Source organism: Scomber japonicus, chromosome 20 (genome assembly GCF_027409825.1).
Source record: "Scomber japonicus isolate fScoJap1 chromosome 20, fScoJap1.pri, whole genome shotgun sequence".
NCBI classification, from domain to species: Eukaryota; Metazoa; Chordata; class Actinopteri; order Scombriformes; family Scombridae; genus Scomber; species Scomber japonicus.
Window position 1 is genome coordinate 16454127 of NC_070597.1, and position 26687 is coordinate 16480813.

Below are 26687 nucleotides of genomic sequence, written 5' to 3' on the forward strand. Positions count from 1 at the left end.
GTTTCAAACCAGAACTATCCTACAGAAGGAAGATTAATTAGTGGCTTTTTGATCAACTCAGTCTTCTGCATGTAATGCTAAAACAAAAATGTGTGGGATCTTACTTTTTTGTTCAGCCATCCTCTGATGACCACAGCACAGTTAGGGTCTCTTTTTGCAGCCTGGCATCTTTTCCCAAATGCTTGTACCTTTCCATCATTTTCCTGTTATAGAACAAGTTAATAATAATGTTACAGTTGGTTATATTTACACCAGCAAATTTGACATTAAATATGACAAACAAGCAAAACTAAAAACAAACCGTATTGACAGGGAAGAAGGAAATGGTGGCCACACTTGATGCTTGGCTTACTCTGTCCTGGTCATCCATTCTACAGTGGAAATAGAAATATTCATATAGACTGTAGCTGAAAACAACTATGTAGAAATTAATTAGAGAAGAAGAAAGAAATAGAAGATGAGAGAGGGAAATGTTTCCACATAGCCACAAACATATGGCAGAAATGTCACGGCTGGATGAAAATGTCACAGCTGGACCAATGAAATGCATTTATTATTTCCCACTCACAACAGTAGGACAAATCCTGGAGCATCTCTCTTGACGTATTAAAAACATTTAGATCCATACCAGTCCAACTTTTTACAGAGGTTGCCCTTAAACTAAGCCTATTACTACTAACAGCATTTTAATCTTACAGTGTGTTTATAAAAAAGAAAGTGCCCACAGACATAGAATTACATAGTATTTAACTCAATTAAATCAGGAAATTAGATAATAAAAACATCCACGTCCATCACAATAGTCATAGTCATAATCACAACAAACTCTGAGCAACCAAATGACATGAAATTGACCAGAACTATGAAAACACATGACCAGTGCTGAACAACAACTCCTTCTATTGTGCCTACACATTTGAATGAACTAGCTGAGACTGGTTGGTCTGAGTGTGGCTAAGACATGAGGCCTTACCAATACCATCTGAATCAGTCTCTCCCTCTGTCGAAGTAGTCAGTTACTCCCATGAACAGCACCCTGTAGCCTCCAAACACACATATGCCACATTCCCATATGGCTGAGATTTTTTCTAAGTCAACTGTTCATTCTCTCGGAAACTCTGTGTTGTGATCTTCCCACTCCCAGAGAAACTCTCCCACAATTCTATTCTGAGCCATAACAGGCCGGTACGCATCCCCACGATGAAACTGACAGGTGACAGCTGTGTCGCTGTGGTAGCAGGGAGGGGCCCAGGACTGTGTGAAAACCAATCTGGCAGCAGGGGCAGGGCTGGTATGACAGACGAGATTTGGAATGTGTCCCTAACTGCAGACATGCTCTATGGACTGCCAAGTACAGAAAACCCAAATAATAGAGTGTGGAGTGTACAGGGGACATAAAATTGGCATGTCGGAAACAAATGTGTAGGGAGGGGAGGGGTGGGGTTCACTGTGTCAGAGGTTTCTACATTTTTTATGCATTCTATTCAACCACATGACCACAAGGATTTATCAGCAGGGTCTGTGCCTCAGGTCACATGGTAGCATTTTTCTCACACCTGCACATTGTACTTACCCAATTCTGATATAATGAACTTTTACAGCATAATATATTTATGGATATGTATTTATTGGAAGTCTGTTATATGATTTTTGGCATTTTACTCACATTCAAGTCCCTCTTTTTTTGGATGTGAATCATGTCATATTTCTTAAAATTACATTTTTTAACATTACTATTGATTCATATAAAACTTCTTTGCATATTATTTTAACATAAAATACATTCCATACAAGTCTTCTTTATTCTAAACTAATTTATTTATGTATTCTATTGTCTCTAGGTGAACTCTGTGTACTGTATTTGCAGTTTATATGTCCTATGTATGAATATATGTGCATATGTAATGACTTAAATTGCAAACTCACAACTTAAAACAACTCATATTTAGGTTTTAAAACTGACTCTCAGCTACTTTAAGATACACCTGCTGTAACTTTCCCACCCCGAAAGGTTTCTTATAGTGTTTATGCACTGTACAATTATTGTTGACCGTCTTGAAACAACAACGCAGATGAACATGAAGATAAAATATAATGAGAAACATTTCACAGTGAGCCTCCACAAGCACTCGTGGGAGACCCAGAGGCTTGACACGGTTAGCATCGGTAATCTATGTCAGAATCAACCACGATTCCTCACAAGTGAGACACAGAGTAAATGAAAGAAAACAATCAAGTCTTTGTAGGAGATGAGAGCAGAGACTATCAACCTCGTAGCTGCTAGGGGTTACGTGGGTGTCGTGAAATATTTGGAAAATCTCCTTCATTATCAGCAGGGGTCACTTGCTTGGGGAAGAGAAGACTTAAAATGCTAAAGAGGGATAGAGAGGACAAATGGTGGGTCTGTGTACCACACAGAGTGCGCTTTGTGGTGCCCAAAGACTCTGGAGCATCATGTGAAGTTGGACACAGAGCGTGTTGAATACGTCGGTCGGGAAAATATCCTCCCTCTCCATCAACCAAAACATTTGCATGTCTTTTACATTCTTATGACTTTAAATGTCAACAAAATCATCATAGCACATTTGACCTTGATAAGTATATCGGTGACGTAAGCTGCTGTGTCACATTAATTTGCCTGGCTTAGAAGATTTCCTAATGAAGACATAGGATTGTTATACAGCAAAGAAAAGAAGAAAATTGAGGTTTAGAAGATATAAAAGTTGCTGTGCAAATAAAGTTGGGATATCACAGTTTGGCAAAGCTGTGGAAAAAGTCCCCCAGTAGGTCTGTAATATTTCAACCACAGATAATGCATCACATCAGCCATGCTTTTTAATAGTCCTGTTAACCTTGCAGTCTTTCTACTGAATGTATAATAGGTCTGAAAATTACTTTAAATTCATTAAACAATAGAAAATAAAGTATAAATAAAGTCGTATTGGAGCACAAATAAATTATCTTACTGTAAAATGGTTAATGGTTGCTCATATGACAGTACAGTATCTAGCTTTACATGAGAATAAATCATAATAAAGATGACATATTGCTGTACCTGACTAATTGCACCCGCCTGCTGGCTGCTTCAAGCTCCATCACTTGGCACGCTTCCTCACAGCATCTCCTCAAGCTTGGCTGCCCTCTTCCTGGCTTCCACAAGCTCCTGTTGCCCAAACAGTAACAACACTCTCCTGCTACACTCCGCTTCCCTCCTCGTATGTGTGAATCTCCCTTTCTGTTTCTCACTTCTTTCCCACGTTATGACTTCTAACAGCGGCGTTTGTCCGGTGATCTACCTACGCTGGCTGTTGACACACCGCTTTTCTCCCCTCTAACAGTGCACTCTCTGTGAGCCCCTTCTTTCTTACCCCCCCTTCTTTTCTTCAGTGTCCCTCCCTCTCTCCCTGCCCTTGACAGCCTCTCTGTCTTTTGCTGAGTGTGGGTTTGTGACTTAGGAATTTACAAAGAAAAAAAATCAGCTGTTCTCTCATTCTTCTTCTCTGCCCTCTGCATGATTTGAATTTCATTTCTCAGCTATTAGATATGATTAGATATTTGGATGTATGCCTTGAATTTTCACCTTTGATAAAGGCCGAACCAAGAAGGACTTTGCAATGACACAGGAGTGAAACATTTAATGAGCAGTAATACAACAAATAATCAAACAAACGTATGTCCTTGAAACTTATATTGAATCTGAGCTGTATTCATTGAACTTGTGAGTAATCAGGCAACACGTAATTTAAAGTAAAACAGCAGGAAAACTGTGTAAATTAGAACAAAAACATGTTAATTAAATAACATAATCTATCAAAAAACCTACACACCAGAGATAATTTCATTGTCTTATAATAGGTATGTCTGGACTTGAATGCTTTCCACAGTTAAGCAAAAACCCTTATTTAGGAATTCCTGCCGCACTGAGTCAGCGTCTTCAAATATTCCCAAGATAGAAACTGAGGAACCGCTAATGCACTCAAACTCGCATGCAGCACATGAAAAAACTCAACTTATGCAGCTGTAAGAAAACAGGTGTACAGTGCTTTAAGGTGAGAAAAGTGAGAGCATCTCTAGTCATGAATAATATCAAAAAACTAGACAGAAAGGAAAACAGTCAAAGGAAAAATGAAAGCTGATAGTCAGCAGTGGGCCACACAACAGCCTCAGGAGAGGTAGCATTATTGGTGTACAAGAGGAAGATATTAAAGGCATTTTAAGTGCTATGATAGGAACAAGGAAGATAGGCGAAAAGTCAAGTCTAAAATTACTCTCACAGGACAGCAGAATGCAGGCCTGGTGGGTTGGTGGCACAAGATTCAAATGTAAGCAGCGTGGGCGAAAGAAATCCAATTTTATATCTAGGAATTCTATTGTTGTTTTCATCCAGACACATACTGTACTATAAGCATGCCACAAAACATTCAAGCCATTCCTCAACACACAATCATGCCATCTTATAATTAGTACCTCACATGTTCAGGCCATTTGGTTTTGACCAGGAAGGTCGTGACCTCAGATGCCCAGGATGTCCAGTTCTCACAAGGGAACAAATCAGTCTGCCTCTAGATATTTACGACCCCTCCCATTTAGCATACTACACAATAAGCCATGTTGACTGACAGCTGCATGGCTACTTATCATCTCCTGTTACACACTGAGCAACCTGTGGGGCGTTCTCACATGGGAAGCAGGAACAATGGTGTCAAAGCTCATGGGTAATGTAGTTCTTTTGAGGACTGATAAAATGTTGTTGAAGGAAAGTTAGGAGGTGCCACAGTGAAAAACATTTTAAATGAGCCCATAATGGTGCGTCATCACATCTGTCTGTTACATTCTCACAAGCATATACGTTAGTTGATGATGAAGACAATATTGATAATGTAGCTCTACAAACCAAAATTAAGAAATATTGTCTGATGAAAAACAATTACAGTGTGGAGTCTTATGTGAAGCAGATTGTATCAAAAAGTTAAAGATCTCTGTGTACACATGCAGTTATGTTTAGGTAAATGGTAAATGGACTGTACTTATATAGCACCTTTCTAGTCTTTGCAACCACTCAAAGCGCTTTACATTACATGTCATTCATACGGTGGCTGCAAATAAAAGTAACGCTGCAAACAAAAACAAACGCTGCTGCAAATAAAAAGAAACGCTGCTGCATATAAAAGAAACGCTGCAAATAAAAAGACACACCGCTGCAAATAAAAAGAAACACCGCAGCAAACAAAAAAAAACACCGCAGCATATAATAAAAAAAAAACGTTGCAAATAAAAAAAGCCACAACGGAAGTGGATTACCGGGGACTGTTTTTGCCGAAACACCGGAAGAAGAAACAACAACAACAATTGGAAAACGAACTAGAAACTAAGTGAAAATGGTAGTGTTTAATGTCGCTACATGTACTTTTTAATGTGTTATTTGGTCAGGCGATGTAGCCCCAGGTTTGAAGTTGAACTGGAGAATGCCGGTGTATTGTTAGCTTCGGCTGCAGACACTTAAAACACGCTGTTCCGCCTACGGGACGGGTCGGAGGTTGGGACGTAGCCACAAGTCCTTCTGAATGTTTTAAACACCAACCCTTAAACATATTTATTCATGCCGTACATTGTTAGAAAGCATAGGTTGCCCTGATTCATTCAAGACCACTCACGAATTATATTGGTTGCTCTCAGCCGTAATAGTATTTGCGATTGGCTCGGTTAGCCACTCAGCTAAAGTAAAAACAGCTATAATCTCTACATACCTTCAAAGTCTTCCCTTTATCCACACCGATCATCTTATGACTCAGGACTTTCTGTACAGCTCGCCAAGTATCCATTCTTGTGAAATATGAAATCCGTTTCCATAACATCGAAATACTTTCCTCAATATGTCCATGTATTTAGTCCAACACGTAACGTAATAACACAAATAACAAACCATATACGGTCCCTTTTACGTCTTTTCCTGACCTGCACGTACAAGCAACAACAACAACGACAGTAGTAAGCTGCCGGAACTATGTAGCCGTCAGTTGTTTCCACTCTCCTTAGTGGTCTCCCCGTGTTAGCCGAAGCTAACAATACAACAAGTTCGTTTTCCAATTCGTAGTCCTGTTGTTGTTGTTGTTTCTTCTTCCGGTGTTTCGGCAAAAACACCACTTCCGTTGTGGCTTTTTTTATTTGCATTGTTTTTTTTTTATTATATGCTGCGGTGTTTCTTTTTATTTGCAGCGTTTCTTTTATATGCAGCAGCGTTTCTTTTTATTTGCAGCAGCGTTTGTTTTTGTTTGCAGCGTTACTTTTATTTGCAGCTATGGCAGGTCTCGGCCACCTCAAGAGATTCAAGAGATTCAATACTTTATTGCCATGTCGACATAGTCAATTGGAATTTGTTTTGATGGGTCACACAAATACACCAACATTCACTCTCAGCATTCCAAGATAAAAACAAGTGCATAAATAATATTTTAAAAAATCCAAGTAAGAGTAAAATAAATAGAACATAGAAAAACAGTACTATGGCTCCTGCTGAGGGAGAGCAGCAATAATTACTAGTAAACATAGACATAAAATCAATTTAGAAGAAGATACTGATGCGGCAATCTGGGGTTTCTCAGGCAGGTCATTCCACCTAACAGCAGACACTTACTGCAGATAACTTTCATCACATCAGATAAAAATCATCATTTGGATGTGGAGTCAACAAGACAGTTCAGGAATGATAAATTACAAGTAATACTGTGGGATTGTAGTTAGAAAGAAAGTGGATACAAGAAATTAATTGTAATTATTTTAACACAGATTACGGATTAGTTGGATTAGTGAAAACATTATGCATGTGATGCAAGTGTAATGTGATATTATAGGAAGTAATTATATATGTAATATTTCATTTAACATGAAATAAACTCATAATTCATCATTGGGTTTAATAATTATCTGTTTCTATCCTGTCATAAATTAGCCAATCATCATGTTATTGTGTTTTGAGTGCAAGTTATATATAGGTGAACACATTACACATGAAAGTATGCAACCCACATAGTGATGACTGTTTGCTTTCAGTGGTGTACAAACAAAGAAACCAGCAGGTGGAGCCCTTTAACAATGTTGTATATCTAGTAAACTTTAACCTGATAGTTGTACCAGAGTTTTTTTAAGATACACAATTATTTTATCAAATACAGTCAACATAGAGACTCATTTTAAAAGCTATACAGCAATTAGATATTATGCCAGAAAATCAACAAAGCTTACTATAGCCTATAGAAGACAGTGACAGTCTGACTTGTAATGCATCATTTTTACAGAAGATGATGCTGTTGACTTTCACAAGACTTGTAACCAACTGTGGTCATTCACAACTGAACAAGTCAGAAAGATAAATTTGTACAAAAAGTATGGAAAAAATATGCCAATGTATAACCACTCTAGTGGTCTAGTAGTGTTTTAATGGTCTTCATGGTTAAAGGGACCTACCCATAAATTATTTCACAGGTATTGAAGAAAAATAATTAACACTAGAATAGAATTTAATGTGTTTTAATGCAGTAGAAAGGTCAACACTTGTAAACATTTTATACTTAGTGTGAGCAAATATGAAACAAGTAAAGCAGAGAGATTATAAACTAGACTCATGGATCAAGAATATTTTCCCGAAATTTAGATTATTTTATGTAACACTTTGTTCAACTACTCATTTTACTGTCTACCACCAGGGTAAAAACAAACAAACAAACAAACAAAACCAGCTGTAATTCTATGGTTCTCTATACAAAGAGCGTTCTGACTTCATTGGTGGAATTAAAACCAAAAACTGTTAACCATAAACAGACTTTGACTCAGTATCACCTTTGCCATGTACTGTACAGTGTGGACGAAAGGGGTCACTCCCTACACATGTTCTACACCAAGACTGTGTCTGGAATAACAGGGCATCCAACTGAGACAATGAAGGAGAGTTTTGTGTGTATACCTGTGTGTGTGTATATCTATATATGTGTGTGTGTGTGTGTGTGTGTGTGTGTGTACTGTACACAAGCATACAGAGAAAGTAGTGGAGAGCAGCCATATGTAACTGATGCTCCCTCCAGGCCATGTAAGACTGTACAGTTTGAACGCAGGCCAGTAGCTACATGACAGTAAATCTGTGGGGACCAATAGAGTCAGGATAAATGAGTGCTGCATATCATCGATAAGGTGGTGTCTGATCAGATGGGAATAATATTCCAGGTGTACATTGAGTAGATGTAATTTAGAACCAACAACTCATCAAGCTGGTGCACAGTGTTCACAAGAAGCTCTTAGATGTAAACATGTTAAACACCTTATATGACACCCATGCCTATAATACATTTTTAAACATACTTATAGTTCATTTTAATCTGCTTATAGAACTGTATAATTATAGATATAAGAACTTCAATTAGGCAAGGATCATAGTGTATTATAATTCCTGTCATTGTAATATTATAGAATTAATGCACATAAAAGAAAAAATTGTATTCACTTGTTTTCAGTCCTTATTGCGTTCAAAGCAATGCACACAGCAGCATGAAATGTGGGACATTCGCATCATCCACCCCCCTCACCCCCCAACCTATATGTCATACTATATGTGTCACTTATATAATGTATACCACTTTGCTCATGACACAAGCTTCGGGTTACTACTCATATGCCTGGAATAAACCCACACAGAAACAAACATGTAGGACACTGGCGCTCTGGGTGTGATTATTCTTGGATTATGGACTCCAATTTCCTTTAGTCAACAATCAATATTTGTACCTGTCTGTCACATAGGTTTAAGTGTGCTCAACTATGACTTCACAGGAACCACTGCATAAATCACAAATAGATGTCTATGATCACAGATGTATTTCAGCAGTTATATATACACTATTGTACACAAACTGTATTTTATTTTCATCATAAGTGAACCAAATGTTTGATTAGACATTACTTTTTAAATATCTTAAGTATGTTTTGTGACTGTCTATGAGCTATGACAGCCTCCATCTACTGTGTAAAAATATTCATCAACTGTTCCACTGTTAATTTACATTCAAAGAGCTCCAACACCTGCAGCACATGGCTAAAATATGTTTTGTTGCAAATAAAACATCAGAATATGCCAAAAATAACACAATGCTAACTTCTTCTCATTATCCTTAATGTTACAGCAGCAACAACAATAACAACAGCAAAAGCACAAATTGCGTTTTTGTTTAATTCACGCTACACAGTTCAATAGTAGAGCTTCAGTCTCTTAAGCCATACCAGAAAAATGTCCCCCACAGCATAACAGAGCCACCAGATCCCCTCACTGTAGGGGTCAAGCACTCAGACCACTGCCATTTTTTCCTTCAATATGTCACCTGCCTGAACATACAGACGGACAGGGATTCCTTGCTTTATTTAGAGAAAGAACATACAAGGTCATTTAATTTTGATCCACTTATGTATACATGTTCCAATGACCTATGCATTTAATAGCCACAATAAAACATGACCTTTACTGTATGTAATGTGCTATAGATAAGAAGGACAAATGATGGCCGTTAAAGTGCATGAAATGCTTGCATGACTCATGAGTGGTTGATCACTGCAGCTCTTCTTAGCGCTTGTTAAATCAGGGTTGCATGATGCATTGGGCCTTCAGCAGTGTGGATGTTCAGTCTTTGTTGATGTGCCCCACTTTTAGTTCCTCTAAAGCTCATGCTTTAGGTGTGAAGGTGGCTGAGTTGAGGCCCACCTGTCAGTGTAGAAAAGTCATCTTCAGGCTGGAGCCTCTCACATATCAAAGTGAGGCCTTTAACCCAGCGGGGTGTGATTCTCACTCCTTCTTCTTTGCTCAGCCAAAATCCACGGGGGATTGAAACTCTGAGTGCTTGACACTGTGTGTGCAACCTTATCTTTCCAACACACAAAGGCTTTTACCCACTGGGCAATGATCACTCATGGAAAATAAGAAGCTGTAAATAGTCCTATGATGATTTCATTTTAAATGGTTATCAGTAGATATTAAGCATGAAATTCAGTGGATTTAGTTGCTTTCACCTCACAGAAGTATCACATTTAAAATATGAAAAATTCCTTCTATACGGCCATAAATGACGCACAAGATAAGGGGGGAAAAAATCACTATATCAGCATTAATTTATAATAACTCATTCTTTATTTCACAATACATAAAGTCACAGGACATTCAATATTCATAAATATCCTATATAATACCACTTCATACATATCCAATGAGATCCTATAGAATCAAACATGTATAATAAAGGACAATCAGACAAATAAATACACAAAAATAGAAAAATATTTCTGTAAAACATAAACGAAAAGTTTAAGAATAACTAAGGTTTTCTTTAAACGAATATCAAAGGCAGTACCAGACCTTAATGCATGTTTGACTTTGGTTAAAAGTGATTGGAGCTATTAGATCATAATAATTGGGAGAATATGTTAATACAGCATCAGCTACAGTTAACATAATCAAAACCTATTTCATCAGCTTTGACAGTTTAATCTGCTATCTTCAGTATTGTACACGAGGATTGAATTCCCATCCAGAAACCTGGAAGAATCTTCTTCTCAATCGTAGTCATTACCCTGTGCAACAGTTTAACCTCCCTCTCTGCACCCTCACCAGTTACAGTGTAAAAACTTATAATGCCTGCAGGCTGGTCGATGTAAACCCCAATTGTTGAGCAATATGGGACATCGTATATATCTTTGTTGACCCCGTTAAACCAGATCTGGTAACGTGTTCCTGACCAGCACAGACCCCAGGACTCCTCATTTTCTCCAAGGCCGCTTGGCCCAGAGTCTGACCTCCGTCCTGCTCCTTCATAGGTGGCTCCAATTACCACCCAGCCTGAGTAGTCCACTTCCCAGTAAGTCCTCATGTTCCAAATCCCCTCTTTGCAAACCACCTTCAGGGAAATGAAGAGGCAAAGGAAAAGAAAGAAAGAAAGTTAAACATTTGTTTCTTTACCAGATAGCCTATAACTGTGTTTGTATTATTGTTTTTATTTACCTGTGGAGAGCACTCATATCTTTCTGGTCTATCCAGGACAGGACAAATCTCCTCAGTTCTACGACAAACCTTAGACCCACTGTCAGAAATCCACAACATCTTGTTGGCAGTCTTGTCATCCAAAGTCAAATTAAACCAGTCTACAGGAGAAAACCAGGTAATGGTATCTTTTATTCATAAACTGACAACAAAAACTGTAAAATATTGCTGATCATTTATTGGAAAAAGTTTCGTACACTTAATGAGCTCAGCTCTGCTTGTTGGCTCTTGGATGTTAGGCACATAGATGGGAATTTTTTCTGTAAGGAGAGGAAGTTGGCTTGAAAAGCATACAGACAATGATGTCCACTATATAATCAGAATCAGAAAGAGTTTTATTATTTTTTACAAATGATGCAAAGAATGTGTCTTGGCTTGTGATACCACAAGAAGAATAAAATAAAACAAAACTAAGGTAATAATAATAATGAAATAAACAAAGTAATGTTCAAAGTATGTGTATAGGTTAATGTATGCATGAGTCCCTTACCTGCATTTGTCTTCTCATTCTTGCTGGATTTAATTTTCTTTCCTACAAAGATAAAGGACTAGTAAGGTTAAACTGCCTGGCTGGAGGTGAAGAGCTGTTTACTGCTTCATATGACACAACCCTTTTAACAGTCTTAACATAAAACGTGATACTCAATGAGGAATTTGAGCACTGAGTAAATCATAAACATTTGAGACAAGTTGTGAGTAAGACTAAGAATTTGACAAACATCTGTATGTTAAGAAATGGCATGACAATGATGGACAGTGTGGACAGTTTTTTCATTTTTAACTTTCATCACCTGATTCTTGAAATATCTTATTCATGAGTAGCCCTGCAGCCGGTGAAACTGGGAACCCCCACAATAAGTATCTTCTTCTATAATACTTTCATAACAATGTTTTATAATGGAAATATCAATCAACATCATAAAACAAATTACATTCATATATTGATTTTCCTCCATGCTCAGGAAAAGTGGTGCATTATCCTTATTACATTGAGTAATGATGACAGAAGAAGGTCACTCTCGAGAAGTCACTTTAAATACAGAAGACAAGAACACGAAATGTTTTTGGCTGCCTTCATTGATGTCAACTTGTGTTAGTGAACCTGAGAAAGCATGGATGCCCAAAAACTTTTGTCATATATTATGGCATCACAAAAGGTGGTAGACAAAGTAATACTCAATTTTTTTGGGGGGTGAACACTTCACTTCCTTATTCCATCTAATGAAGGCAACACAGACACTCTAAAGGGACAGAGTCTTAAATGTGGTGTTTGACATGGCAGCTATCACTATACAAAAAGCGTTATGTTATATCAGAGAGGTTCAGCATACATTTGAAGTACTTTCCCTTTAAGTTTAGGAAAGCAGACAAGTTGAGTTGTTTGTATATGTGAACAGTCTGGCTTTAAATTTACACCCATTAAAAACGGTTGGTTGTGTCATGCATCAGAAGCTCAAACTTTACTCATTTATTGAAATGAATCAACATTTCTCACAAACATTTCTCTTAGAAAATGTTTGTTTATTGTACCTGGTTTGCTTGTCTCTGACAGGATTCTTGTAGAATGAGGTCTGGTAGGCATCTTGAGACAGTGTGCTTCTTATCCACTTTGAGAGCCTTTAAGATTCTTCGACTCATCTAATGTAAAAGTGCAGTAAAAGTCTTTGTGTTCGTCGTGACTTTTATACCCTCTGTGAAGATGAGGTAGGCGTCTGAAGGAGGTGTCGAGGTCAGTGGGACAGGCGCGCCATGGGGGGTTAAAAGGGGTGTATGCACTTGACTCTGACATACGAATATACTTAAGGCTGACAGACATTTGACACCAATGAAACTTCATGAGTCTGTTCAGAAAGGGAAGAAGATGACTTTAAACACTACTGACAGTAAGGTCTTGTCAATTTTGTCAACACAACTGGTACATGACGAAGCAGAGCCACATATATAAAGACACCTCAGTCAAACCAAAAATAGATGGAGCAGATAATGATTTATGCGACAAGGGGTCTATTCATTTTAATCTATACACCCATAAGGCTTCATGGATGTGAAAGTGTTACTAAGTCTTGCATCAGGTGCATTGATATTTGCATTGTTTAATAGATAGGATTCCCTATATTACAACATCTCTTGCATTTTTTAAAAAGTTTAACACTGGTAATCTTTGCAGCGGCCACAATACTATATCTACCATGAACTGCATGTAGAGCCCAGAGAGGTTTAGAGAGGAAATTTATATGCCAAGTCAAACACCTGTTTGATCTATATTTATTGTCAGCTGATTAAAGTTATTAAATCCGATGCAATATTTTTGCAAGTCTCTTATGTTAATATTCAGATTTAAAAGTCAGGACAAAATGAACAAAATATTGTTAAATTCTTTATTATTTACATTTTTGCATATTTAACATTCTGTATACATTCACACATTCACACAGAATTTAATATTTTAGCAAACAATAACAATGATGGAATAAAAATATAGAATACAAATAAATATATCAATATAAACCAGAACATCCAAAAAATTAGAAGATGAAATAATCTACACCTTTATTCCTCATTCTTTAGGATCAAACAGTGGGACTTTGTCCCCACCCAGAAACCTGGAATTATTTTCTCTTTAAACGAACTCTTAACCTGTTGCAAAAGTTTAACTTCCTTTACTCCTGTGCTCTCCTCTCCCTTCTTCACTTCCTCCACAGCATAGAAATTAAGTATACCAGCTGGTTGGTCGAGGTATATGCCCATTATAGAGGACTTAGGAATACCCATGATCTCAAAACTCTGACCCTTGTGCCAGGCATAATAGTTTGAACCACTCCAGCCGAAACCCCAGGATTCCTCGTTCTCTCCTAGGCCACATGGTCCATCGCTGTTCCTCCTTCCTGCTCCTTCGTATGCCACCCCAGCCACGACCCATCCTGAAAACTCCACCTCCCAGTAGCCTCGGAAGCCCAGGATACCTTCCTTGCAAAGCACCTTGCAGAACATGAATGAAAATGACAGTTTATTTTAGATGTTGTTGATCATAACCTGTGATTTACTGCATCTGCCACTGGGAAGAATTCAGAGCAGCTTCACTTTCTCCAACTTGCAACACCAAACCAGTTGGCTCGGGACTTAAATAAACACAGGGGACAGCCCTGAGGTCCATCATAGTGTTGCCCCTGTTTTATAGTCATATCAATCCCCTCCCCCTGCAGCATGGTTATGACAAGTTTATGACTTGTCTGAACACTGTGAATCAAGAGAAAATACATATTAAATATTGCATATTCATTATGTATATGTACCTGAGGAGCATACTCATATCTCTCTGGTCTATCCAAGACAGGACAAGTGATCTCATCAGTCATACGGGCCACCTTACTACCACTTTCTGTTATCCACAGCATCTTATTGGCTGTTTTGTCATCAAAGGAGAGGTCGATCCAGTCTGAAAAACAGGAGGAGACTATTATTTAACAAAAAAAACCTTAAAATACTTTTGAACTTAGTTGTGGATGGATAAAAACAGATAAAATTGTTCCTACATTTGATGAGATCAGCTCGGCATTTGGGTTCAGGGATATTTGGCTCATAGACCGGGGTCTTCTCTGAGGAGTGAAGTGACAGAAGTCAGTGAAATCAATACAAGGTCAGGAGAGCCATACTGTACTGTAGGTCCATCTTTATGTCTGCGTTTACAATACAAAATATTTAAAAACCAAAAACTGTTGTCAAGCTTGTAATAAGTTGACTGTCTTACCTGTGGGTGTGTTTCCAGCTTTGACTTTCTTTACTGCACAAACAATTAAAGAAAAAAAAGAAAACGTATTAAGATGGATGTACTTATCCGTTCTAAATACTTTAGGCAGCGGTATGTGTCAGGTGTGTCTCTGTAATTGATGAAGTGCCGCTACAAAATGGTGTATACTTAGAATACCATCTGCCTCTGTCAGATCATCACATCAGAAACCACATGCTTTCTGGAGACAGTGGTTGATTCATGCTAGGCGGCTGGAATTACCAAGACATCTCACTTGCTACAGCTTTGGCTTCAGGCACACTAGAGCGGAGTGCTCAGAGGAGTTTATCAGATGTGACATGTTTTGCTTCTTCAAATCAAAATAAGTGGGGGATGTGGAGCTAGTATCTATTTATTGATGTGAATAATGCACAAGAATCAAGAGTTGGGGAGTCAAGTCAAAACTGACAAACTGTGTTACTTCTGATCTCAAATAAAAAGAAGTTGTATTGCAAAAGAGTTTAAGTGAAGTTATGTTGACTTACAAACTTATCTTACAGGCAAAACATGTTGATTATCTCTGATGCAGGGTAGCTTATTGTAACATACATGAAAAATAATTAGTAGTCTGCCAGATATTAGCAAATTAAGCTTCATTACAGGTAACAATAATCATAATTTAATTAGAGGCTACATAACAGGCATAGCTCGGATGCCAGCTTTGTATCGTGTGTGCAGGCAGGGCTCGGTTTTAGTTAAGGACGGACCTCACGAAGAGGAGACACTTAATCTCTTCAGCATTAAGATGTCAACTTTGACTATCTCATGTGTTTTATTTATATCAATCGACATCCCTTCCAAAAAAGACACTATCCATTTCATTCACACATCCAAATCATCTCAGAACATTCATGAAGTTCGTCTTGGCAAACAGGAAAACAAAATTCATGAATTTTTTATGAAAATGACTTGAAGCACAATAGCACAGGTTGTCTATGGTATGTGTTAAGACAAGAGTTCAAGGTGAGACTTTGCTTTCTCAACTGCATGTAAATTTACTTGTCATCATTATCTGCATTTCTCAAACTTAACGGTTATTTTTACACCATGTAGTATGCACGTCACATCTAAATGAGCTGAAATTTATCTCTCTGTTGACTGGAGGTTGGGTAGAGAACACATGAACATTTTAAGCCACCTGTCTGGATATAGCACAAGGTGATGAAAATAACTGCTTTGTCTGGCCTCATTACAATATGACACCATACACAAGATTTAAGTCGGAAGGAGCCTCAGCCCCACTGCTGCAATCTGAATGGGGTCTGTTCATCTGGCCTGTGACAGGATTTGACTGATTAACTCCATGCTGAATCTGATTTGATGGATTTAAAACTTCAAAAGTGTGTAAATAAATACATTGTTATTGATACTGGAGCAAGATGCTGGATTCCTATTATTAAAAAGCCAAAAAACTTATACTATAAAACTATACAAGAGTAGACCTTTGTAAGTTATGTTACAGATTCATGAGTTACTTCTGTATTCCTGCTGTCTTCCCTTCTTTCTGTTGTCTTGCTAATCCAGTCTACAGAGGCTGACATCAATGAGTTCAGACTGGATTAGATTGAATACAATCCTGCCAAATATCATCTGTTTCCAAGACTGGCATTATGCTGCACATACAGTATAGCATGTTAAATACATACAGCATGTTAAATCTTTTTTAATGCAGATGATGTTGACACTTGCAGACCCTTGCTCCCAGGCTGGCTGTAAAACCATAATACCCGGCCCCTCATAATGACAAGCATGAAATCAGTCAGTGAAATATTGCGTTTTTGACACAGACATAAACTCTATTAACCCATTCACTCAGGATTTGCCTCAGAGGATAATAAACAGCCTCAATGATGCACACACAAGATGAGGATATTAAATCAGTACATTTAAAGCTTTGCTGATGATGATTTCTGTATTAAATACAGCAACTAATAAATGCTGCAATACTTTAAGATCTAGATAAAGATGGTTGCCATAAAGATCTAGATCCTGTAGATAGCTCTAGGAAAGTTTTAAATTTCATGTTCTGTATTTAAGCTTTAAACCAATTTGAAATTGTGTGAAAAGTAGAAAATAAAGCTCACCTTTATCTGGCCTCCGAGTGTCAGAGATGATTCTAGTGGTAGTGGGCATCTTGATACAGTCAGCCTGTCTTAGCCTGATGTGGCTGGTCTCTCTGAGGGTGATGTGTCGCTGTTGGCTATACTGCGTAACAGCTTTATACCTCTCTTATATACTTTTAAACGAGGACAGAGTTGAAAGAATTTAGGTCATTTGGCGTGGATGTGAGTGAGACAAAACTTTCCAACAGGAAGAGTGGGAGGTAAGAGGTTTGTAATTGGAGCTGTGTATGCGTGTTTTTCCTTAAAAAGGTTAGATGAATGTTCCAATGTCTGGAGGACACCACCTTGAACCCAGTAAACCCCGCCTTCCCTCTCCACAGAACATCACTGATCTCATCACATTGCACACTGAGAGCAGTGATGGTAGATAAGATGATCAGTGTATGCAAACACACACACACACACACACACATACACACAGACACATTAACATGAATTCAGAGCATGCAAATGCAAATATTTCAATGTGTAAGGCAGATTGTGTGGTCTTCAAGCACGTGAAGCAGTGTGAGGTCGAACAGGTGCAAAAGTACAGTGCATTGAGAGTATGACCTCAACTGTTTGCACAATTCAAAAGTGTTGAAAGAAAACATATAGACTCTATATCAGAGGAATGATCAACATGATATGGTTAAGTGTCAATATTTCTTGAAACAACATTTTTAAAACCTCCATTTACCTCAAACTCCTATTCTTACATTGAAATAAAAAATCTATAGAATGTGTATAAGAATGTACTGGCATTCTGATGTCAGTGAAACTTTGACTGCATGAATATAATTAGATTAAGTTTAGATTAAGTGAGTATAAGTTTTATTGAAATGTTTTTGTTTCTTAAAACAAACAACAGGAATCAAAACTTTTAAAATGATTACTTTAATATTCAAGCAATCACAATCATACATAAAGTTTAAAAGAGTATTTATTAAACATATTTCCTTAATTTGCATTTAAAAATGAATAAAAGAATCATTGATACTACAGTACGTTTGTATCCCTTTAATAATTCAGTTTGAGTGATTAAAAAAACATGGTGGAAAACAGGACATTAACATCATGATATGATCAATTTATCTATCAGTAAGTAAATTAAATATATAATATCAACAAACAGCTAATAACAATACATTGACAAAGAAATGTAACGTCTACACCAAATTAAATCTATATACAGTAGATTACTGTGCGTTATGACCTGAATACCTGACTGTGAGTCAGTTGACTGGGGGGTTCCTCGGTTCATTGTGCCAGGCTTAGACATGATCTTGACCTGCATTATCACATCAACCCATTTACTATCACAAATGTTTTAATGCACATGGCCTGAGTCAAAAGAAAAAACATCTCGCTGGTCGTAAACCCTTTTCTGATATGCTCACTAATGTGATGCAGCGTGTCCGAAGTGTTTACTGTTTCGGCTTCCTGCCAAACATCTAGGCAAGGCTGTCTCGTCCTTCTTGTGTTCCTGCCTGTCCAAGCAGATGAGTGACTGGGCCACTGATTGCAGAGCAACCAACATACTTAACAGTACACACTGAAGTGTTGGAACTGTCCCAGATTGCCAGAAGGGGTTTATTGAGAAGGGAGTATGGATAAGGTATACATATATACCTTTATGAGTTCCTCCCATTCTCCTCTCAAAGGCCGATCACAAACCAGAGGCACCCAGTTTTTATAGCAGTGCTGACAGACTAGTGATCTCTGCCAAAACACTGAGCTGTTCTGGACATTCAAGGTCATTACCTCATTTTTTTCTGTTGTTCTGAATATCTTGCAATAATGTGGAAATATGTTTTTACTGAGTGTTGTAAATGAGGAAAAGAAATGGGTTGACAGAATTAAACATCTTAAATAACTAACTAAATAAATAAAGATTTCAAAGTCATTCCCCAGAGATTCAAAATCTACCAGAAAAAATAAATAAAGCAGTGAGTGTGCTGCATCAAAAATCTACCTTTAAAATATTTTATCATCACCTTCAAGTCTTCTTTAAAAGAGCTCAATATGGATGAGACTTTATTCTAAATGAAACTCTACCAGGTTTCTCGTCTCCATCACTATCTCTAGAAGGTCTCAAAGTGCAGTAGCTCTACTCATCCACGTGCCTCTGTTCTGTACAGGATGTTCACATTCCCCGGCAGATATCAATATCCAAGATGTGTGTGTGTGATTTCAAAGAGATGACAGAGCAATTGTACAAACAAACTCAAGAACTACTCAGATAAATATGGGTCAGCGGGTCAGGTGTTGGCATTGACATGTGTATCCTGGTTTGGCAGACACCATGGCACGCCCATTAGTGAGATCATTATCTCTACATACCTTACCAAAATTTCTCCTACGAATCCCCAGGGGCCGCCCAAAACCTTTAATACCCCCTTTCTCAGGGATATATAAAGAGGAGTTTGCATCATTGCAGCAATACGCTGCTGACAGACGCCAACATTCAAGAAACCTCAGTACAATAAGAAGTGATAAAGATGCCAACCAGTGCTCCCACTACGAGAATCATGCCTACAGCCAGCAGACCTGGTGAGTGACTTCCCTTTATAGTCTTTAGCAGATTATAATAATTTGATTATTAACACAACTACAAAATGATCCTACAAGAATTATAGGATTGCTTTTGACAGTTTTGTCTGAGCAGATTGTGTATATCGTTAGTATGAACGTTTCTAAAATTTAATCTAAAAGAAAGTAAAGTATTCAACAACCAGCAGTCATGCTTGTTTTTCATGTTTACAGGAAAAAAACCCAAAGATGTGGCTTCCGTTACACGTGAGTTTTAAAAACCCAGAAAAATATACTTTTGCTATTTTAAAGAACTAATAACTTTCTCAACTCTAACCCTAACCCTTCTAACCCACTTAAATCTGACTATTCTCCTCACTCAGCAAAGATCCCAGACTACGAGCCCAACATCCCTGAGCCGACATGCAGAGCTGATCTTCTCAAATGTAAGAATCATTTGGATTGACTTTCATGATTGTGCCTTACTTTCCCCTCGTCTTTTAATACTGCAGTTTCTATGTGTCATAACCCATACATTTTCCCTCAGACTGGATCAACCTTTCCTTGGATGACAAGACAGCCAATAAGATGCTGTGGATTACAGAGAGTGGATCCAAGGTATCACGCATGACTGATAACGTCACTTGTCCTGTCCTGGACAGACCAGAGAGATATGAGCATATCCCCCAGGTATGTTTTTCAACTATACTCACACATTTAGATGTTGTGGTAAACATTATTTCCAATGCTCAGCTGTTTTTATCCCCTCACACGTTAAGGTTCTTTGCAAAGAAGGCATTTTGGGCTTCCGAGCTTACTGGGAAATAAAATATTCAGGCTGGGTGGTCGCCGGAGTCACCCATGAAAAGGCAGGGAGAAGGGGAAGTGACGGACCCTGCGGGCTTGGAGAAAGCGAACAGTCCTGGGGTCTTGGGTGGGGTGGATCCCATTACCAGTTGTGGTTCGATGGTATTAGCACTGAAATCTGGGACATTCCCCAATACACTACAATTGGGGTGTACCTTGACCATCCAGCTGGTGTCATCAATTTTTATGCAGTCGAAGAAGAGAAGGAGGAAGAGGGAGGAGAATATATGAGGAAGATCCAATTGCTGCAGCAGATTAAGAGCTCCTTCAAGGGAAAAATGATGGCAGGTTTCTGGGTGGGACAAAAATCATCATGCATGTTAGTTAAGCAAGAGGAGTAAAGATTGCACATTTTGTATTTCCATTGTTCTTACATTTCCAGTTAAATGTCATGTATGCTAAATTTTTTTCAGGATAATTTAAGAGAAAAGTACTTTTATGTAAAAACTGTGTATATAGAAACATATTTATCAAGAATCTACTACTGTAAGTCTTTGTGTATGCATAACGTGTTCCAAATGTTAAATACTTTGTGGTGGTGATACACTGTATTATGTATATTATGGTATTATACTATAGGTATATTCTGCACTTTTCATATAAAAAACATGATTTTGTGTGACTTCATTTAAATAAAATACATTTTGAAGTTTTACTCCCGTGTACTGAATACTATCATGAGTATTATTGTATATTATTCTGAGTCAGTGGTCTACACCATTCATTTCTAACTACTTCTATTGTATACATGAATGAATCAAAATTAAAACTGATTCTATTTGGAAAAATGCTTCTGAATAGGTGGAACCTAACTGCACTCAATTGTATTCATATTTAACTTTCTATACAAATAAATGTGTATACAAATCAGCACATGCACCTTAAAATCCAGGCTTTCATCAGTGCTAAGAGAGTTGGGAGATGCAATTGCAACATCCCTATATCAAACATGCAGCACATTGTACTAGATCTGTTCTTTAGGAGGCTGCAGTGTTTCAGAAAAGCTGAGATGTTTGCTTTTAAAAGAAGCAGAAGGGGCTTTAAATTGAGAGGACAAACAAAATCATTTTATTTGCAGAGCTGCATTGCTTTGTGGTATCCTCTGGTGATAAGTCATGATGTATAAATATGAGCTTACAGCGTAGGAACATTAATCCATCAATGTCAAGTGAAGCATTCCGACTCCTCCATACCTCCAGCTGCTCTGGATCTTTCATTCCTCACCTTTCCCTGTTAACACTGAGTGAGCCAGAGGATTAGACTGGTGACATGAAAGCAGATCCTGGGAAGCAATAAACAAGGTTGCATGTGAGTACACAAACAAGGCCAATACAGGAGCACAGATGAGAGAGAAGTTGAATAAATATAAGACAGCAGATTAATTGCTCAACTCATTGCTAACTTAATTAATAAGAATGACATTGAGTATTTTTTCCTTAATACCAGATAGGCTGAATTACTCAGAATGATCAGTTTGCCAAAGCTTAAACATTCAGTTGAGGTGAAGATGAAGACAAGAGTAATAAAAGAAAATAATAATTAAGTAATTAAGTAATTCCTGTATATTTGTTATACAGCATGACTGGGTAACACATTGGGTGAGCAGGTAAACTGTTTTAGTCAGAAACACTTCCTCAGGACAAAAGACTGACTACACACAACAGGACTGTAGATGTTACATGTCATGATGGAAACCATCTCTACAATTAAGTTTTAGTGCATTCTGCAGCAATTACATACATTTATATAATCAGATGCATGTTAAAAGTAAAACAGCAACCATGCAGTGCATATACTTGGACCCACAACACAAAGATGATTGAAGAAGACACTGTTAACTGTCCAAATAGTTTTATTTTCATCATTATACTCATGTAAAATTTCTGTACTGTAAATCTTTTCAAAAATCATACTGATGTTTATAGTGTTTCACCACAGTGGTTTTTAGGTTTGTGAGCATTAAGAAGAAAAACAAAATCATAAAAGTGCATAAGGCAGAGTTATGGGATGAAGTATAATCACATTTTATATTTTACAACAAACAACAAATAGTAGGAAATATTTTGTCTTTTCAAATATCATGATTCATAATGTGACTCCCTCAGAACTGACATAAATGTGTTCATTGCTGGTTAGAGGACTGAGTTTACAGGTTGAAAGCCACTTCTCTAACAGTTTGTTTCCTCTGGTTGAGAAAACTTTGCTTCTGCCTCCCTCCAGTGACTGTGAGCAGTATGACAGACAGAGTTTATCCTCTGTGGCAGCATACCTGGAACTCTTGTACCACTCTTAAAACGGAGTTTTCTCTCTGGAACAAAGAAAAAAAAAGTCAGAACAATTTTAATAAAAAAGATTCAATCATCTTTTTTTTCGCATACAGAGTTCTTATTTTGATGTTGTGTCCATGTCCTACAGTAGTTTCAACTGAGTTTACTCAATCGAGTTAAACAGCGCCCCTCTGTGGTGTAATGGCTGTTTGTATGACTAAAGATTAAGTAAATAAGTGCTCACATGCAAATGTGTGAGTGAACAGGTCACTGGAAAAAGAAACTCTGGGTGAAGCCTGTCACACTCTGACCACATAATAAACAATGTAAAGTAATTAACATTATTAAGATGAGCTTATATTATTATTATTATTATTGTAAGAGTTTTTAGTTATCCAGCAGCAATGGAACAATGAGATGAAGAGTTATGTGAACTAACAAAGTAAGAATGCACCAAGTTCAGTGGGACTTAATTATATGAAATAATATGATCTGCATGCTGTTGCTCACTCTTCATAGTTGTTGATGTTATGGAGGTCATATTTTGCACTATGAGGTGTTTGTCTGCACACTGAAACTGTTGTGTTGCTGCAGTGGACAGAGTTGCAGGGGCACAGTATAACCAGCCTTTGAATAACATTGAGTGTCTTAGTTGTTTCACCTGTTCTGTGTGAATTGTAAATGAGCCTGTGCAGACATTCTATAAATTGATTGTGAGAATTTCTTCATTCTTGTTTTGTTTTTATGATGTGCTGTATAATCAGTGATTCGCCTCAGTAAGGAACTAGAATACTGTAGGACCTGTAGGCTATGTCTGTATTCCACACACATATGGATGAGAGTGTTTAAGTTATGTATACGATTCTTGCATCAGTATTTTTTGTTGTGAACATGTTTTTAGGATTCAAACTTTTCAGTACTGTATCAGACTACATTAAATATTTGTAGTACAGTATATAGTTGTGTATGCTAAAACTGTGTGCAAGCTTGTTACACTGTATGTGCATTTTTTCTTTTTGATGTGAACATAAACCTGTTGTCTACAGTGTATTAGTTTAACCACTTAACACACGCCCCTGTTTTTTATGCTGTTAGCCTAAACGACATGCCCAAGTTGTGAGCAGCACAGATCCCACATAGTTTGAGACTCAGAGATGTGTCTGGTATCATTGGAAAGGAAACACTCTCAGGATTCTTGTAAAAGTGTCTGTGTGATTCTGTGACTTACTGGCAAAGAGTGGCAGAGGTTACAATGATGGGGTTGTTTACTCGCCCATAGGTTTGCCTTTACAATGACATGTGTACAGACATTCAGGGACCTCTCAGCAGGATATAGACACAATGAGGCCACAGCCACATGTCTTGGCTTCATGCAGTCCAAATTTGGAGTCAAAAGACAAAAAGATGAATTTTTCAGAATTATTTTTCAACAGGTATGTCCATGCGTTTTCCTCAGGTCCTTTTTGGAGACTCCAAATGGACACTTGGTTACCAAAGCTGTATAACCGCAATCAAACACCTATAACTTCACATCCCCTTTGCCTACAATCAAAATCTTGGTCTCTAATGAAAGCTGACGCCATATTATTATTATTATTATTATTATTATTATTATTATTATTATTACATATAACCATATTTTTTTGTTTGGCCATATCTATCTATCTATCTATCTGTTTATTTTGGTATAAGTCATATGTTAAGTCGAAGAACCAACCGTGTACCAAAATGCCGAGTGCGTAATGATATATGGTTCAACTCTTTTACGCACAGGGCGCACGCTGGTTACGCTTGGAGTTTGTTTATGGACAGCCAAACTTAATAGCTTAGTGTCATACACCGTTGGAAACCTCTGACTATTGGCTAAAAGGTTATCAACTTCATTTCACCGAATATTTCCATAGGCTAGAACAGCAGTCAATCAAAGCCATGTCGTCATTGTTGTCGGTCACATGTCCTCATTGGCTTTGGAGACATGTGCTGCCTAATCCTAAACACCGATTGGCTTGTGTGTGGTGTCGTCAGAAGCAGAAGAGGCTCACGGTCGTAAACATCTAGTCACTTGTACTCTGAGATGGACGTGCAGGCAGGAAATGACGGACGTATATGGTTTGTTATTTGTGTTATTACGTTACGTGTTGGACTAAATACATGGACATATTGAAGAAAGTATTTCGGTTTTATGGAAACGGATTTCATATTTTACAATTTTGGCGAGCTGTACAGAAAGTCCTGAGTCATAAGATGATCGTTGTGGATAAAGGGAAGACTTTGAAGGTATGTAGGCATTATAGCTTTTCTTACTTAGCTCAGGGGCTAGCCGAGCTAATCGCTAATACTATTACGGCTGTGAGCAACCATATAAGTCGTGAGTGGTCTTGAATGTATCAGGACAATCTAAGCTTTCCAACGATGTACGGCATGAGTATATATGTTTAAGGGTTGGTGTTTAAAACATTCAGAAGAACGTGTGGCTACCTCCTAACATCCGTCCCGTTCCGTAGACGGAACAGCGTGCGTTAAGTGGTTAATGTTGTGTGGTTATGCCACAATGGAAAACACATCTGAATTTGATGATTTTGTAAAATGAAACTTTATAAATGAATCAAATTTGCATATTCACACAGATACTAATTGAGGAGAAGGAGTAGATGTAATTTCAAGGATTTTAACAAGATAATTGTTGTACGGTTTTTATTAACTTAACAACTAATTAACTAATAAATCCCACCGCACGGGGTGTGCTTGACCGGCGAAACAGTGTCACACTCAGCTCCAATACTCAATCTCTGTCTTTTTCATGTGTTTATTTCTCTTCATTAGCAACTCCACACATGCTTTTCTTTTAGCACTTAAAACAGTGATCGTGCCGTCAGCAGGTAATCAACTGGAAAACACAAAATATAAACATCACTACGTTAATGGCACGGACATATTTATGATATTTAACACAAATTACAATCAGTTTTTATACCAACTCACCAGCTCAGCTTCACCTGTCAAACCCACCGAGTCACACTAAGAATAACCACCGAAGAAGAAATACAAAGTACACCGCTGCCGCTAGAGGGCGCTTTGAGTTCACAACAATATGAACAGTAAGAAACAAAATAACATGTTTGAAAATAGGAAAACTCCACACAATTGTGGAAAAACAATTTTCATGAACAGCATTTCATGGGGGGGGGGGAGTATAAAAAGAATATCTTTCTGTAACTTGTGAACAGAACTGAACAATTTGCAAAAAGTTGTCCTGTTATATTGTAGTTATTATGACATTTACATCTCAGTATAATAGAATATATTTGTTTTTATGTTGGACTTCCAGGCGCAACCCTGTAATACTGTATCTTGGGACAATGCTGCCATTTACATAAGGACTGACAACACATTTAGCACTTTCTACAAGCTTGAAAAATAAGAGTCTTACCAAGAAAATGTACATGATGGGCTACTGCAGTGACACTTTGGCTATTCTTGTGTTCCTGTAGATCAACAAACTGTCACTGATATTGATCTAAATATGTGTTATAATTTTAATCTGGTTGATATTTAGATGTATTTTCCATTATTCAAAAGTTCAATACAGTATGAATTCGCTATACTAGACAATACATTTCACTTAATGACATTATATTTCCACTAGATGGTGCCATGGCATCATCACTTAAGTAAGGAGGAACTGGGGACTGCAATAACTGCTTTTTCATGTCAACCTTGAATTTCTTTAACTTTATGTATGAGTAAGGGGATTGATTACACTGTTTTCTTTTATATTAGAATAAATGGCACAATGGATTACAACTCCCTAAACCATCTTTAAAAAAAATCACAATTTTGTAAACATATCAGTATCAAAAAACTGCAATTAGAAAGTATTCAACGAATATGAGGTGTTCCAAGTGTTCCATAAGGGAAATATTGTTAGCATAAAGCATTTAATTGAAACCACTCAAAAGACAAAAAATAAAACCAGACTTAAAGCACAGATAAAATGCAATATAGCCTACACAAATCAGTCTGATATACCATATATTACTGACCAGACAGTGAAATAATTG

The 26687-nt window shown here is 37.5% G+C and overlaps 3 protein-coding genes and 1 long non-coding RNA gene across 4 annotated transcripts; 1 reads left to right on the top strand and 3 right to left on the bottom strand.

The window, feature by feature from the left end:
• Nucleotides 1–159: 159 nt before the first annotated feature.
• LOC128381541 (uncharacterized) lies at nt 160–3090 on the bottom strand. Its single transcript, XR_008323551.1, has 3 exons — nt 3056–3090; nt 302–371; nt 160–203 (listed from the first exon to the last, which is right to left on the bottom strand). It is a non-coding gene; the product is annotated as an uncharacterized LOC128381541 (long non-coding RNA).
• Nucleotides 3091–10517: 7427 nt separating this feature from the next.
• LOC128381138 (stonustoxin subunit beta-like) lies at nt 10518–12653 on the bottom strand. The gene is made up of 4 exons (XM_053341088.1): nt 12602–12653; nt 11269–11331; nt 11033–11172; nt 10518–10928 (listed from the first exon to the last, which is right to left on the bottom strand). The coding sequence occupies exons 1-4, from the start codon at nt 12651–12653 to the stop codon at nt 10518–10520; spliced, it is 666 nt and encodes a 221-aa protein (XP_053197063.1).
• Nucleotides 12654–13621: 968 nt separating this feature from the next.
• Nucleotides 13622–16991, bottom strand: LOC128381139 (stonustoxin subunit beta-like). The gene is made up of 5 exons (XM_053341089.1): nt 16943–16991; nt 14820–14852; nt 14605–14667; nt 14365–14507; nt 13622–14050 (listed from the first exon to the last, which is right to left on the bottom strand). Exons 1-5 carry the CDS (start codon nt 16989–16991, stop codon nt 13622–13624), a joined length of 717 nt encoding a protein of 238 aa, XP_053197064.1.
• A 2470-nt stretch (nt 16992–19461) lies between these two features.
• LOC128381141 (tripartite motif-containing protein 16-like protein) lies at nt 19462–20700 on the top strand. The gene is made up of 5 exons (XM_053341090.1): nt 19462–19513; nt 19727–19759; nt 19876–19938; nt 20040–20182; nt 20272–20700. The coding sequence occupies exons 1-5, from the start codon at nt 19462–19464 to the stop codon at nt 20698–20700; spliced, it is 720 nt and encodes a 239-aa protein (XP_053197065.1).
• The last annotated feature ends 5987 nt before the right edge of the window (nt 20701–26687 follow it).